At 68.0% G+C, this 13526-nt stretch overlaps 1 protein-coding gene across 2 annotated transcripts in view; it reads left to right on the plus strand.

Moving 5' to 3' along the window:
• Window positions 1-13526, plus strand: part of cbx1b (chromobox homolog 1b (HP1 beta homolog Drosophila)) — a 77507-nt gene that overhangs the window by 42134 nt on the left and 21847 nt on the right. For both annotated transcript variants that reach the window (XM_063037006.1, XM_063037005.1), the window contains exon 2: window positions 12568-12742. In XM_063037006.1, coding sequence (XP_062893076.1) covers window positions 12568-12742 — 175 coding nt within the window. The remainder of the gene's footprint in view (window positions 1-12567; window positions 12743-13526) is intronic.

Below are 13526 nucleotides of genomic sequence, written 5' to 3' on the forward strand. Positions count from 1 at the left end.
ACCCACCACCCAGCCCCGTCTCCCTCTCCCCCACCACCCAGCCCCGTCTCCCTGTCCCCCACCACCCAGCCCCGTCTCCCTGTCCCCCACCACCCAGCCCCGTCTCCCTCTCACCCACTACCCAGCCCCGTCTCCTTCTCACCCACCACCCAGCCCCGTCTCCCTCTCACCCACCCCCATCTCCCTCTCACCCACCACCCAGCCCCGTCTCCCACTCACTACCACCCAGCCCCGTCTCCCACTCACCACCACCCAGCCCCGTCTCCCACTCACCACCACCCAGCCCCGTCTCCCTCTCACCCACCACCCAGCCCCGTCTCCTTCTCCCCCACCACCCAGCCCCGTCTCCTTCTCCCCCACCACCCAGCCCCGTCTCCCTCTCACCCACCACCCAACCCCGTCTCCCTCTCCCCCAGCACCCAGCCCCGTCTCCTTCTCCCCCAGCACCCAGCCACGTCTCCTTCTCCCCCACCACCCAGCCACGTCTCCCTTTCCCCCACCACCCAGCCCGGTCTCCCTCTCCCCCACCACCCAGCCCGGTCTCCCTCTCCCCCACCACCCAGCCTTGTCTCCCTCTCACCCACCACCCAGCCCCGTCTCCCTCTCACCCACCCAGCACCCTCTCACCCACCACCCAGCCCCATCTCCCTCTCACCCACCACCCAGCCCCGTCTCCCACTCACCACCACCCAGCCCCGTATCCCACTCACCACCACCCAGCCCCGTCTCCCTCTCACCCACCACCCAGCCCCGTCTCCTTCTCCCCCACCACCCAGCCCCATCTCCCTCTCATCCACCACCCAGCCATGTCTCCCTCTCACCCACCACCCAGCCCCATCTCCCTCTCCCCCAGCACCCAGCCCCGTCTCCTTCTCCCCCAGCACCCAGCCACGTCTCCTTCTCCCCCAGCACCCAGCCACGTCTCCTTCTCCCCCAGCACCCAGCCACGTCTCCCTCTCCCCCACCACCCAGCCCGGTCTCCCTCTCCCCCACCACCCAACCTTGTCTCCCTCTCACCCACCACCCAGCCCCGTCTCCCTCTCACCCACCCAGCACCCTCTCCCTCTTGCACCCTCTCCCCCACCACCCAGCCCCGTCTCCCTCTCCCCCACCACCCAGCCCCGTCTCCCTCTCACCCACCACCCAGCCCCGTCTCCCTCTCACCCACCACCTTTCCCCGTCTCCCTCTCCCCCATCTCCCAGCCCCGTCTCCCTCTCCCCCACCACCCAGCCCCGTCTCCCTCTCCCCCACCACCCAGCCCCGTCTCCCTCTCACCCACCACCCAGCCCCGTCTCCCTCTCACCCACCACCTTTCCCCGTCTCCCTCTCCCCCATCTCCCAGCCGTGTCTCCCTCTCACCCACCACCCAGCCGTGTCTCCCTCTCCCCCACCACCCAGCCCCGTCTCCCTCTCACCCACCACCCAGCCCCGTCTCCCTCTCCCCCACCACCCAGCCCCGTCTCCCTGTCCCCCACCACCCAACCCCGTCTCCCTCTCACCCACCACCCAGCCCCGTCTCCCTGTCCCCCACCACCCAGCCCCGTCTCCCTCTCACCCCACCACCCAGCCCCGTCTCCCTCTCACCCACCCCCATCTCCCTCTCACCCACCACCCAGCCCCGTCTCCCTGTCCCCCACCACCCAGCCCCGTCTCCCTCTCACCCCACCACCCAGCCCCGTCTCCCTCTCACCGCACCACCCAGCCCCGTCTCCCTCTCACCCACCACCCAGCCCCGTCTCCCTCTCACCCACCACCCAGCCCCGTCTCCCTCTCCCCCACCACCCAGCCCCGTCTCCCTGTCCCCCACCACCCAGCCCCGTCTCCCTGTCCCCCACCACCCAGCCCCGTCTCCCTCTCACCCACTACCCAGCCCCGTCTCCTTCTCACCCACCACCCAGCCCCATCTCCCTCTCACCCACCCCCATCTCCCTCTCACCCACCACCCAGCCCCGTCTCCCACTCACTACCACCCAGCCCCGTCTCCCTCTCACCACCACCCAGCCCCGTCTCCCTGTCCCCCACCACCCAGCCCCATCTCCCTCTCACCCACCACCCAGCCCCGTCTCCTTCTCCCCCACCACCCAGCCCCGTCTCCTTCTCCCCCACCACCCAGCCCCGTCTCCCTCTCACCACCACCCAGCCCCGTCTCCCTCTCACCTACCACCCAGCCCCGTCTCCCTCTCCCCCACCACCCAGCCCCGTCTCCTTCTCCCCCACCACCCAGCCCCGTCTCCCTCTCACCACCACCCAGCCCCGTCTCCCTCTCACCTACCACCCAGCCCCGTCTCCCTCTCCCCCACCACCCAGCCCCGTCTCCCTCTCACCCACCACCCAGCCCCGTCTCCCTCTCACCACCACCCAGCCCCGTCTCCCTCTCCCCCACCACCCAGCCCCGTCTCCTTCTCCCCCACCACCCAGCCCCGTCTCCCTCTCACCTACCACCCAGCCCCGTCTCCCTCTCCCCCACCACCCAGCCCCGTCTCCTTCTCCCCCACCACCCAGCCCCGTCTCCCTCTCACCACCACCCAGCCCCGTCTCCCTCTCACCTACCACCCAGCCCCGTCTCCCTCTCACCCACCACCCAGCCCTGTCTCCCTCTCCCCCACCACCCAGCCTCGTCTCCCTCTCCCCCACCACCCAGCCCCGTCTCCCTGTCCCCCACCACCCAGCACCCTCTCCCTCTTGCACCCTCTGACCCACCACCCAGCCAAATCTCCCTCTTGCACCCTCTCACCCACCACCCAGCCCCATCTCCCTCTTGCACCCTCTCACCCACCACCCAGCTCCGTCTCCCTCTCTCCCACCACCCAGCCCCGTCTCCCTCTCCCCCACCACCCAGACCCGTCTCCCTCTCCCCCACCACCCAGCCCCGTCTCCCTGTCCCCCACCACCCAGCCCCGTCTCCCTCTCACCACCACCCAGCCCCGTCTCCCTCTCACCACCACCCAGCCCCGTCTCCCTGTCCCCCACCACCCAGCCCCGTCTCCCTGTCCCCCACCACCCAGCCCCGTCTCCCTCTCCCCCACCACCCAGCCCCGTCTCCCTGTCCCCCACCACCCAGCCCCGTCTCCCTCTCACCCACCCAGCACCCTCTCACCCACCACCCAGCCCCCTCTTGCACCCTCTCACCTACCACCCAGCCCCGTCTCCCTCTCACCCACCACCCAGCTCCGTCTCCCTCTCTCCACCACCCAGCCCCGTCTCCCTCTCACCCACCACCCAGCCCCCTCTTGCACCCTCTCACCCACCACCCAGCTCCGTCTCCCTCTCACCCACCACCCAGCCCCGTCTCCCTCTCACCCACCACCCAGCCCCGTCTCCTTCTCACCCACCACCCAGCCCCGTCTCCTTCTCACCCACCACCCAGCCCCGTCTCCCTCTCACCCACCACCCAGCCTCGTCTCCTTCTCCCCCACCACCCAGCCCCGTCTCCCACTCACCACCACCCAGCCCCGTCTCCCACTCACCACCACCCAGCCCCGTCTCCCACTCACCACCACCCAGCCCCGTCTCCCTCTCACCCACCACCCAGCCCCGTCTCCTTCTCCCACACCACCCAGCCCCGTCTCCTTCTCCCCCACCACCCAGCCCCGTCTCCCTCTCACCCACCACCCAACCCCGTCTCCCTCTCCCCCAGCACCCAGCCCCGTCTCCTTCTCCCCCAGCACCCAGCCACGTCTCCTTCTCCCCCACCACCCAGCCACGTCTCCCTTTCCCCCACCACCCAGCCCGGTCTCCCTCTCCCCCACCACCCAGCCCGGTCTCCCTCTCCCCCACCACCCAGCCTTGTCTCCCTCTCACCCACCACCCAGCCCCGTCTCCCTCTCACCCACCCAGCACCCTCTCACCCACCACCCAGCCCCATCTCCCTCTCACCCACCACCCAGCCCCGTCTCCCACTCACCACCACCCAGCCCCGTCTCCCACTCACCACCACCCAGCCCCGTATCCCACTCACCACCACCCAGCCCCGTCTCCCTCTCACCCACCACCCAGCCCCGTCTCCTTCTCCCCCACCACCCAGCCCCATCTCCCTCTCATCCACCACCCAGCCATGTCTCCCTCTCACCCACCACCCAGCCCCGTCTCCCTCTCCCCCAGCACCCAGCCCCGTCTCCTTCTCCCCCAGCACCCAGCCACGTCTCCTTCTCCCCCAGCACCCAGCCACGTCTCCTTCTCCCCCAGCACCCAGCCACGTCTCCCTCTCCCCCACCACCCAGCCCGGTCTCCCTCTCCCCCACCACCCAGCCTTGTCTCCCTCTCACCCACCACCCAGCCCCGTCTCCCTCTCACCCACCCAGCACCCTCTCCCTCTTGCACCCTCTCCCCCACCACCCAGCCCCGTCTCCCTCTCCCCCACCACCCAGCCCCGTCTCCCTCTCACCCACCACCCAGCCCCGTCTCCCTCTCACCCACCACCTTTCCCCGTCTCCCTCTCCCCCATCTCCCAGCCCCGTCTCCCTCTCCCCCACCACCCAGCCCCGTCTCCCTCTCCCCCACCACCCAGCCCCGTCTCCCTCTCACCCACCACCCAGCCCCGTCTCCCTCTCACCCACCACCTTTCCCCGTCTCCCTCTCCCCCATCTCCCAGCCGTGTCTCCCTCTCACCCACCACCCAGCCGTGTCTCCCTCTCCCCCACCACCCAGCCCCGTCTCCCTCTCACCCACCACCCAGCCCCGTCTCCCTCTCCCCCACCACCCAGCCCCGTCTCCCTGTCCCCCACCACCCAACCCCGTCTCCCTCTCACCCACCACCCAGCCCCGTCTCCCTGTCCCCCACCACCCAGCCCCGTCTCCCTCTCACCCCACCACCCAGTCCCGTCTCCCTCTCACCCACCCCCATCTCCCTCTCACCCACCACCCAGCCCCGTCTCCCTGTCCCCCACCACCCAGCCCCGTCTCCCTCTCACCCCACCACCCAGCCCCGTCTCCCTCTCACCGCACCACCCAGCCCCGTCTCCCTCTCACCCACCACCCAGCCCCGTCTCCCTCTCACCCACCACCCAGCCCCGTCTCCCTCTCCCCCACCACCCAGCCCCGTCTCCCTGTCCCCCACCACCCAGCCCCGTCTCCCTGTCCCCCACCACCCAGCCCCGTCTCCCTCTCACCCACTACCCAGCCCCGTCTCCTTCTCACCCACCACCCAGCCCCGTCTCCCTCTTGCACCCTCTCACCCACCACCCAGCCCCATCTCCCTCTCACCCACCCCCATCTCCCTCTCACCCACCACCCAGCCCCGTCTCCCACTCACTACCACCCAGCCCCGTCTCCCTCTCACCACCACCCAGCCCCGTCTCCCTGTCCCCCACCACCCAGCCCCATCTCCCTCTCACCCACCACCCAGCCCCGTCTCCTTCTCCCCCACCACCCAGCCCCGTCTCCTTCTCCCCCACCACCCAGCCCCGTCTCCCTCTCACCACCACCCAGCCCCGTCTCCCTCTCACCTACCACCCAGCCCCGTCTCCCTCTCCCCCACCACCCAGCCCCGTCTCCTTCTCCCCCACCACCCAGCCCCGTCTCCCTCTCACCACCACCCAGCCCCGTCTCCCTCTCACCTACCACCCAGCCCCGTCTCCCTCTCCCCCACCACCCAGCCCCGTCTCCCTCTCACCCACCACCCAGCCCCGTCTCCCTCTCACCACCACCCAGCCCCGTCTCCCTCTCCCCCACCACCCAGCCCCGTCTCCTTCTCCCCCACCACCCAGCCCCGTCTCCCTCTCACCTACCACCCAGCCCCGTCTCCCTCTCCCCCACCACCCAGCCCCGTCTCCTTCTCCCCCACCACCCAGCCCCGTCTCCCTCTCACCACCACCCAGCCCCGTCTCCCTCTCCCCCAGCACCCAGCCCCGTCTCCCTCTCCCCCACCACCCAGCCCCGTCTCCTTCTCCCCCACCACCCAGCCCCGTCTCCCTCTCACCTACCACCCAGCCCCGTCTCCCTCTCCCCCACCACCCAGCCCCGTCTCCTTCTCCCCCACCACCCAGCCCCGTCTCCCTCTCACCACCACCCAGCCCCGTCTCCCTCTCACCCACCACCCAGCCCTGTCTCCCTCTCCCCCACCACCCAGCCTCGTCTCCCTCTCCCCCACCACCCAGCCCCGTCTCCCTGTCCCCCACCACCCAGCACCCTCTCCCTCTTGCACCCTCTGACCCACCACCCAGCCAAATCTCCCTCTTGCACCCTCTCACCCACCACCCAGCCCCATCTCCCTCTTGCACCCTCTCACCCACCACCCAGCTCCGTCTCCCTCTCTCCCACCACCCAGCCCCGTCTCCCTCTCCCCCACCACCCAGACCCGTCTCCCTCTCCCCCACCACCCAGCCCCGTCTCCCTGTCCCCCACCACCCAGCCCCGTCTCCCTCTCACCACCACCCAGCCCCGTCTCCCTGTCCCCCACCACCCAGCCCCGTCTCCCTGTCCCCCACCACCCAGCCCCGTCTCCCTCTCCCCCACCACCCAGCCCGTCTCCCTCTCCCCCACCACCCAGCCCCGTCTCCCTGTCCCCCACCACCCAGCCCCGTCTCCCTCTCACCCACCCAGCACCCTCTACCTCTTGCACCCTCTCACCCACCACCCAGCCCCCTCTTGCACCCTCTCTCCCACCACCCAGCTCCGTCTCCCTCTCACCACCACCAGGCCCCGTCTCCCTCTCCCCCACCACCCAGCCCCGTCTCCCTCTCCCCCACCACCCAGCCCCGTCTCACTGTCCCCCACCACCCAGCCCCGTCTCCCTGTCCCCCACCACCCAGCCCCGTCTCCCTCTCCCCCACCACCCAGCCCCGTCTCCCTGTCCCCCACCACCCAGCCCCGTCTCCCTCTCACCCACCCAGCACCCTCTCACCCACCACCCAGCTCCGTCTCCCTCTCTCCACCACCCAGCCCCGTCTCCCTCTCACCCACCACCCAGCCCCGTCTCCCTCTCACCCACCACCCAGCCCTGTCTCCCTCTCTCCACCGCCCAGCCCCGTCTCCTTCTCACCCACCACCCAGCCCCGTCTCCTTCTCACCCACCACCCAGCCCCGTCTCCCTCTCACCTACCACCCAGCCCCGTCTCCCTCTCACCCACCACCCAGCCCCGTCTCCCTCTCACCCACCACCCAGCCCCGTCTCCTTCTCACCCACCACCCAGCCCCGTCTCCCTCTCACCCACCACCCAGCCCCGTCTCCTTCTCACCCACCACCCAGCCCCGTCTCCTTCTCACCCACCACCCAGCCCCGTCTCCCTCTCACCCACCACCCAGCCTCGTCTCCTTCTCCCCCACCACCCAGCCCCGTCTCCCACTCACCACCACCCAGCCCCGTATCCCACTCACCACCACCCAGCCCCGTCTCCCACTCACCACCACCCAGCCCCGTCTCCCTCTCACCCACCACCCAGCCCCGTCTCCTTCTCCCCCACCACCCAGCCCCGTCTCCTTCTCCCCCACCACCCAGCCCCGTCTCCCTCTCACCCACCACCCAACCCCGTCTCCCTCTCCCCCAGCACCCAGCCCCGTCTCCTTCTCCCCCAGCACCCAGCCACGTCTCCTTCTCCCCCACCACCCAGCCACGTCTCCCTTTCCCCCACCACCCAGCCCCGTCTCCCACTCCCCCACCACCCAGCCCGGTCTCCCTCTCCCCCACCACCCAGCCTTGTCTCCCTCTCACCCACCACCCAGCCCCGTCTCCCTCTCACCCACCCAGCACCCTCTCACCCACCACCCAGCCCCATCTCCCTCTCACCCACCACCCAGCCCCGTCTCCCACTCACCACCACCCAGCCCCGTATCCCACTCACCACCACCCAGCCCCGTCTCCCTCTCACCCACCACCCAGCCCCGTCTCCTTCTCCCCCACCACCCAGCCCCATCTCCCTCTCATCCACCACCCAGCCATGTCTCCCTCTTGCACCTTCTCACCCACCACCCAGCCCCGTCTCCCTCTCACCCACTACCCAGCCCCGTCTCCTTCTCACCCACCACCCAGCCCCGTCTCCCTCTTGCACCCTCTCACCCACCACCCAGCCCCATCTCCCTCTCACCCACCCCCATCTCCCTCTCACCCACCACCCAGCCCCGTCTCCCACTCACTACCACCCAGCCCCGTCTCCCTCTCACCACCACCCAGCCCCGTCTCCCTGTCCCCCACCACCCAGCCCCATCTCCCTCTCACCCACCACCCAGCCCCGTCTCCTTCTCCCCCACCACCCGGCCCCGTCTCCTTCTCCCCCACCACCCAGCCCCGTCTCCCTCTCACCACCACCCAGCCCCGTCTCCCTCTCACCACCACCCAGCCCCGTCTCCCTCTCACCTACCACCCAGCCCCGTCTCCCTCTCCCCCACCACCCAGCCCCGTCTCCCTCTCACCACCACCCAGCCCCGTCTCCCTCTCACCCACCACCCAGCCCCGTCTCCCTCTCACCACCACCCAGCCCCGTCTCCCTCTCCCCCACCACCCAGCCCCGTCTCCTTCTCCCCCACCACCCAGCCCCGTCTCCCTCTCACCTACCACCCAGCCCCGACTCCCTCTCCCCCACCACCCAGCCCCGTCTCCCTCTCCCCCACCACCCAGCCCCGTCTCCCTCTCACCACCACCCAGCCCCGTCTCCCTCTCACCTACCACCCAGCCCCGTCTCCTTCTCCCCCACCACCCAGCACCCTCTCCCTCTTGCACCCTCTGACCCACCACCCAGCCCCATCTCCCTCTTGCACCCTCTCACCCACCACCCAGCCCCATCTCCCTCTTGCACCCTCTCACCCACCACCCAGCTCCGTCTCCCTCTCTCCCACCACCCAGCTCCGTCTCCCTGTCCCCCACCACCCAGCCCCGTCTCCCTCTCACCACCACCCAGCCCCGTCTCCCTCTCCCCCACCACCCAGCCCCGTCTCCCTCTCACCCACCCAGCACCCTCTACCTCTTGCACCCTCTCACCCACCACCCAGCCCCATCTCCCTCTCTCCCACCACCCAGCTCCGTCTCCCTCTCACCACCACCCAGCCCCATCTCCCTGTCCCCCACCACCCAGCCCCGTCTCACTGTCCCCCACCACCCAGCCCCGTCTCCCTCTCCCCCACCACCCAGCCCCGTCTCCCTCTCACCCCACCACCCAGCCCTGTCTCCCTGTCCCCCACCACCCAGCCCCGTCTCCTTCTCCCCCACCACCCAGCCCCGTCTCCCTCTCACCCACCACCCAGCCCCGTCTCCTTCTCCCCCACCACCCAGCCCCGTCTCCCTCTCCCCCACCACCCAGCCCCGTCTCCTTCTCCCCCACCACCCAGCCCCGTCTCCTTCTCCCCCACCACCCAGCCCCGTCTCCCTCTCCCCCACCACCCAGCCCTGTCTCCCTGTCCCCCACCACCCAGCCCCGTCTCCCTCTCACCCACCCAGCACCCTCTCACCCACCACCCAGCCCCCTCTTGCACCCTCTCACCCACCACCCAGCTCCGTCTCCCTCTCTCCACCGCCCAGCCCCGTCTCCCTCTCACCACCGCCCAGCCCCGTCTCCCTGTCCCCCACCACCCAGCCCCGTCTCCCTCTCACCCACCACCCAGCCCCGTCTCCCTCTCACCCACCACCCAGCCCCGTCTCCCTCTCATCCACCACCTAGCCATGTCTCCCTCTTGCACCCTCTCACCCACCACCCAGCCCCGTCTCCTTCTCACCCACCACCCAGCCCCGTCTCCTTCTCACCCAGCACCCAGCCCCGTCTCCCTCTCACCCACCACCCAGCCTCGTCTCCTTCTCCCCCACCACCCAGCCCCATCTCCCACTCACCACCACCCAGCCCCGTCTCCCACTCACCACCACCCAGCCCCGTATCCCACTCACCACCACCCAGCCCCGTCTCCCTCTCACCCACCACCCAGCCCCGTCTCCTTCTCCCCCACCACCCAGCCCCGTCTCCTTCTCCCCCACCACCCAGCCCCGTCTCCCTCTCACCCACCACCCAACCCCGTCTCCCTCTCCCCCAGCACCCAGCCCCGTCTCCTTCTCCCCCAGCACCCAGCCACGTCTCCTTCTCCCCCAGCACCCAGCCACGTCTCCCTCTCCCCCACCACCCAGCCCGGTCTCCCTCTCCCCCACCACCCAGCCCGGTCTCCCTCTCCCCCACCACCCAGCCTTGTCTCCCTCTCACCCACCACCCAGCCCCGTCTCCCTCTCACCCACCCAGCACCCTCTCACCCACCACCCAGCCCCATCTCCCTCTCACCCACCACCCAGCCCTGTCTCCCTCTCACCCACCACCCAGCTCCGTCTCCCTGTCCCCCACCACCCAGCCTGGTCTCCCTCTCCCCCACCACCCAGCCCGGTCTCCCTCTCCCCCACCACCCAGCCCGGTCTCCCTCTCCCCCACCACCCAGCCTTGTCTCCCTCTCACCCACCACCCAGCCCCGTCTCCCTCTCACCCACCCAGCACCCTCTCCCTCTTGCACCCTCTCACCCACCACCCAGCCCCATCTCCCTCTCACCCACCACCCAGCCCCGTTTCCCTCTCACCCACCACCCAGCTCCGTCTCCCTCTCACCACCACCCAGCTCTGTCTCCCTCTCACCACCACCCAGCCCCGTCTCCCTTTCACCACCACCCAGCCCCGTCTCCCTGTCCCCCACCACCCAGCCCCGTCTCCCTCTCACCCACCACCCAGCCCCGTCTCCTTCTCCCCCACCACCCAGCCCCGTCTCCTTCTCCCCCACCACCCAGCCCCGTCTCCTTCTCCCCCACCACCCAGCCATGTCTCCCTCTCACCCACCACCCAGCCATGTCTCCCTTTCCCCCACCACCCAGCCCCGTCTCCCTCTCCCCCACCACCCAACCATGTCTCCCTCTCACCCACCACCCAGCCCCGTCTCCCTCTCCCTCTTGCACCCTCTCACCCACCACCCAGCCCCATCTCCCTCTTGCACCCTCTCACCCACCACCCAGCCCCATCTCCCTCTCACCCACCACCCAGCCCCGTTTCCCACTCACCACCACCCAGCCCCGTCTCCCACTCACCACCACCCAGCCCCGTCTCCCTCTCACCACCACCCAGCCCCATCTCCCTCTCACCCACCACCCAGCCCCGTCTCCCTCTCACCCACCACCCAGCCCCGTCTCCTTCTCCCCCACCACCCAGCCCCGTCTCCTTCTCCCCCACCACCCAGCCCCGTCTCCCTCTCACCACCACCCAACCCCATCTCCCTCTCACCCACCACCCAGCCCCGTCTCCCTCTCACCCACCACCCAGCCCCGTCTCCTTCTCCCCCACCACCCAGCCCCGTCTCCTTCTCCCCCACCACCCAGCCCCGTCTCCCTCTCACCCACCACCCAACCCCGTCTCCCTCTCACCCACCACCCAGCCATGTCTCCCTCTTGCACCCTCTCCCCCACCACCCAGCCCCGTCTCCCTCTCCCTCACCACCCAGCCTCGTCTCCCTCTCCCCCACCACCCAGCCCCGTCTCTCTCTGACTCCCTCTCACCCACCACCCAACCCCGTCTCCCTCTCACCCACCACCCAACCCCGTCTCCCTCTCACCCACCCCCCAGCCATGTCTCCCTCTTGCACCCTCTCCCCCACCACCCAGCCCCGTCTCCCTCTCACCCACCACCCAGCCATGTCTCCCTCTTGCACCCTCTCCCCCACCACCCAGCCCCGTCTCCCTCTCCCTCACCACCCAGCCTCGTCTCCCTCTCACCCACCACCCAACCCCGTCTCCCTCTCACCCACCACCCAACCCCGTCTCCCTCTCATCCACCACCCAGCCCCGTCTCCCTCTCACCCACCCCCCAGCCATGTCTCCAACTCTTAGTGTTCACACTAGTCCTGAGAGAGGATTCTCCCCCCCCCTTTCACTTTCTCACCCTGCCCGCTCTTCTTGAACAAAATAATTGCCCCTTTTTATGCCTTCAAAGCCCCTTACAATGGTACTCTCCCATGCATTTCATACCTGCACCAATAATCTCACATTCCCCAGACAAACATGTTTTCCATAGTTATCCACTCTGGTCAAGTACTCTCAAACTTTCTCAAAGCATTCCTGTTGACCAGTTTCTTATACCTTCTGAAGACAATCCCACTCCAAACTAACTCCATTTTGTTCTGCAGACTTACTGTTTATTTTGGCACATACCAAGGGGGAAATCACATTTAAGTCTTTCCTGAGTGGGGTCCTCGATCAGTCAGGGACGAGCATGAGTGTTGCATCCCAGCTGCCTACGTGATAACGCAAGGCAGTACAATATGGAGAGCAAACTGTTGCCCGTGCATCTGGCTCCCCATCTCCATGGAACGGCAGAGACCGATTCACGGGAGTAGCCAAGTCAGCATAGAGCTCAACGTAGGACTGCGTTAGGGACTCCAGCTCAGGGTTTACCATGAGTGGGTACAGCCACAAGGCGGCGGAGATTTGAGGTCAGAGCCTGAAATCCTTTCCTTACCACAGCAGTTTAGAGAAAGCTGTGGCGATAACAAACACAAAAAGCCGCCTGCCCAACAAACCCGACTGGTCGCTGGGGGAGCTCGGGGGGGGGAGTTGTGCAGGGCTGCGACCGTTGTTCCAAAGGGACCGAAGTTCTAACGGCAGTCAAACGTCTCTCCCTGAACAGCCTCAGCCTCTCTTCTCAATTTGAGACTGGATACGATGGGCAAGAAGCAGAACAAGAAGAAAGTGGAGGAGGTTCTGGAGGAGGAGGAGGAGGAGTACGTGGTGGAGAAGGTCCTGGACAGGCGCATCGTCAAGGGGAAGGTGGAGTACCTCCTCAAGTGGAAAGGGTTCACAGAGTGAGTATTCGAAGACCCGGGGTGGGGGACCGAGCCTTCTGGTCGCAGAAGGCAGTGAGGGCGCCCCGATTTCCTGGCCCAACTGTAGCAGCGCAGCACACACACGATGCCAGAGGAGCTGGGTGGGTCACGCAGCGCCCCTCTGCAGAGGGACGGATTGACCTCCCTCCCGGTGGACCAACGTTCCCATCCCCATCCCCGTTCCGGCGTGGCGGTCCACGGCCTCCTCCTGTGCCTCCTATTCTGTCTGGGTAGCCTCCAACCCGATGGCATGAAGATCGATTTCTCCTTTTGGTGAAAACAATTCCCTTCCCCTCCCCTCTTCTGTTCCCCACTCTGGCCTCTAACCTCCCCCTGGATCCCCTCCTCCTTCCCTTTCTCCCACGGTCCACTCGCCACTCCGATCAGATTCCTTCCTCTCCAGCCCTTTACCTTTTCCTCCCACCCGGCTTCATCTATCTCCTAGCTATACTCCTTCCCCCTCCCACCACCTTTTTATTCTGGTATTTTACCCCTTCCTTTCCAGTCCTGTAGGAGATTCTCAGCCCAAAACAACTTTCATTTTCCTTGATGATGACCTGCTGAGTTTCTCCGGCGTTTTGTGTGTGTCTGGTACCTGCAGAATCTCGTGTGTTATCAAATAGAAACTAGGTCAGGATTGGGTAGGCAGAGTGGGGAAGCAGGGTGAGCTGACTATTAACTTGACGAGGAGGAAATCAGAGTTCCCTGAGCAGTCCACATCAGAAGTGGAGAGAGTCAGCGCCTTTAACTGCCCCGTGTTATC

This window comes from Mobula hypostoma, chromosome X1, assembly GCF_963921235.1.
Source record: "Mobula hypostoma chromosome X1, sMobHyp1.1, whole genome shotgun sequence".
Taxonomy (NCBI): Eukaryota; Metazoa; Chordata; class Chondrichthyes; order Myliobatiformes; family Myliobatidae; genus Mobula; species Mobula hypostoma.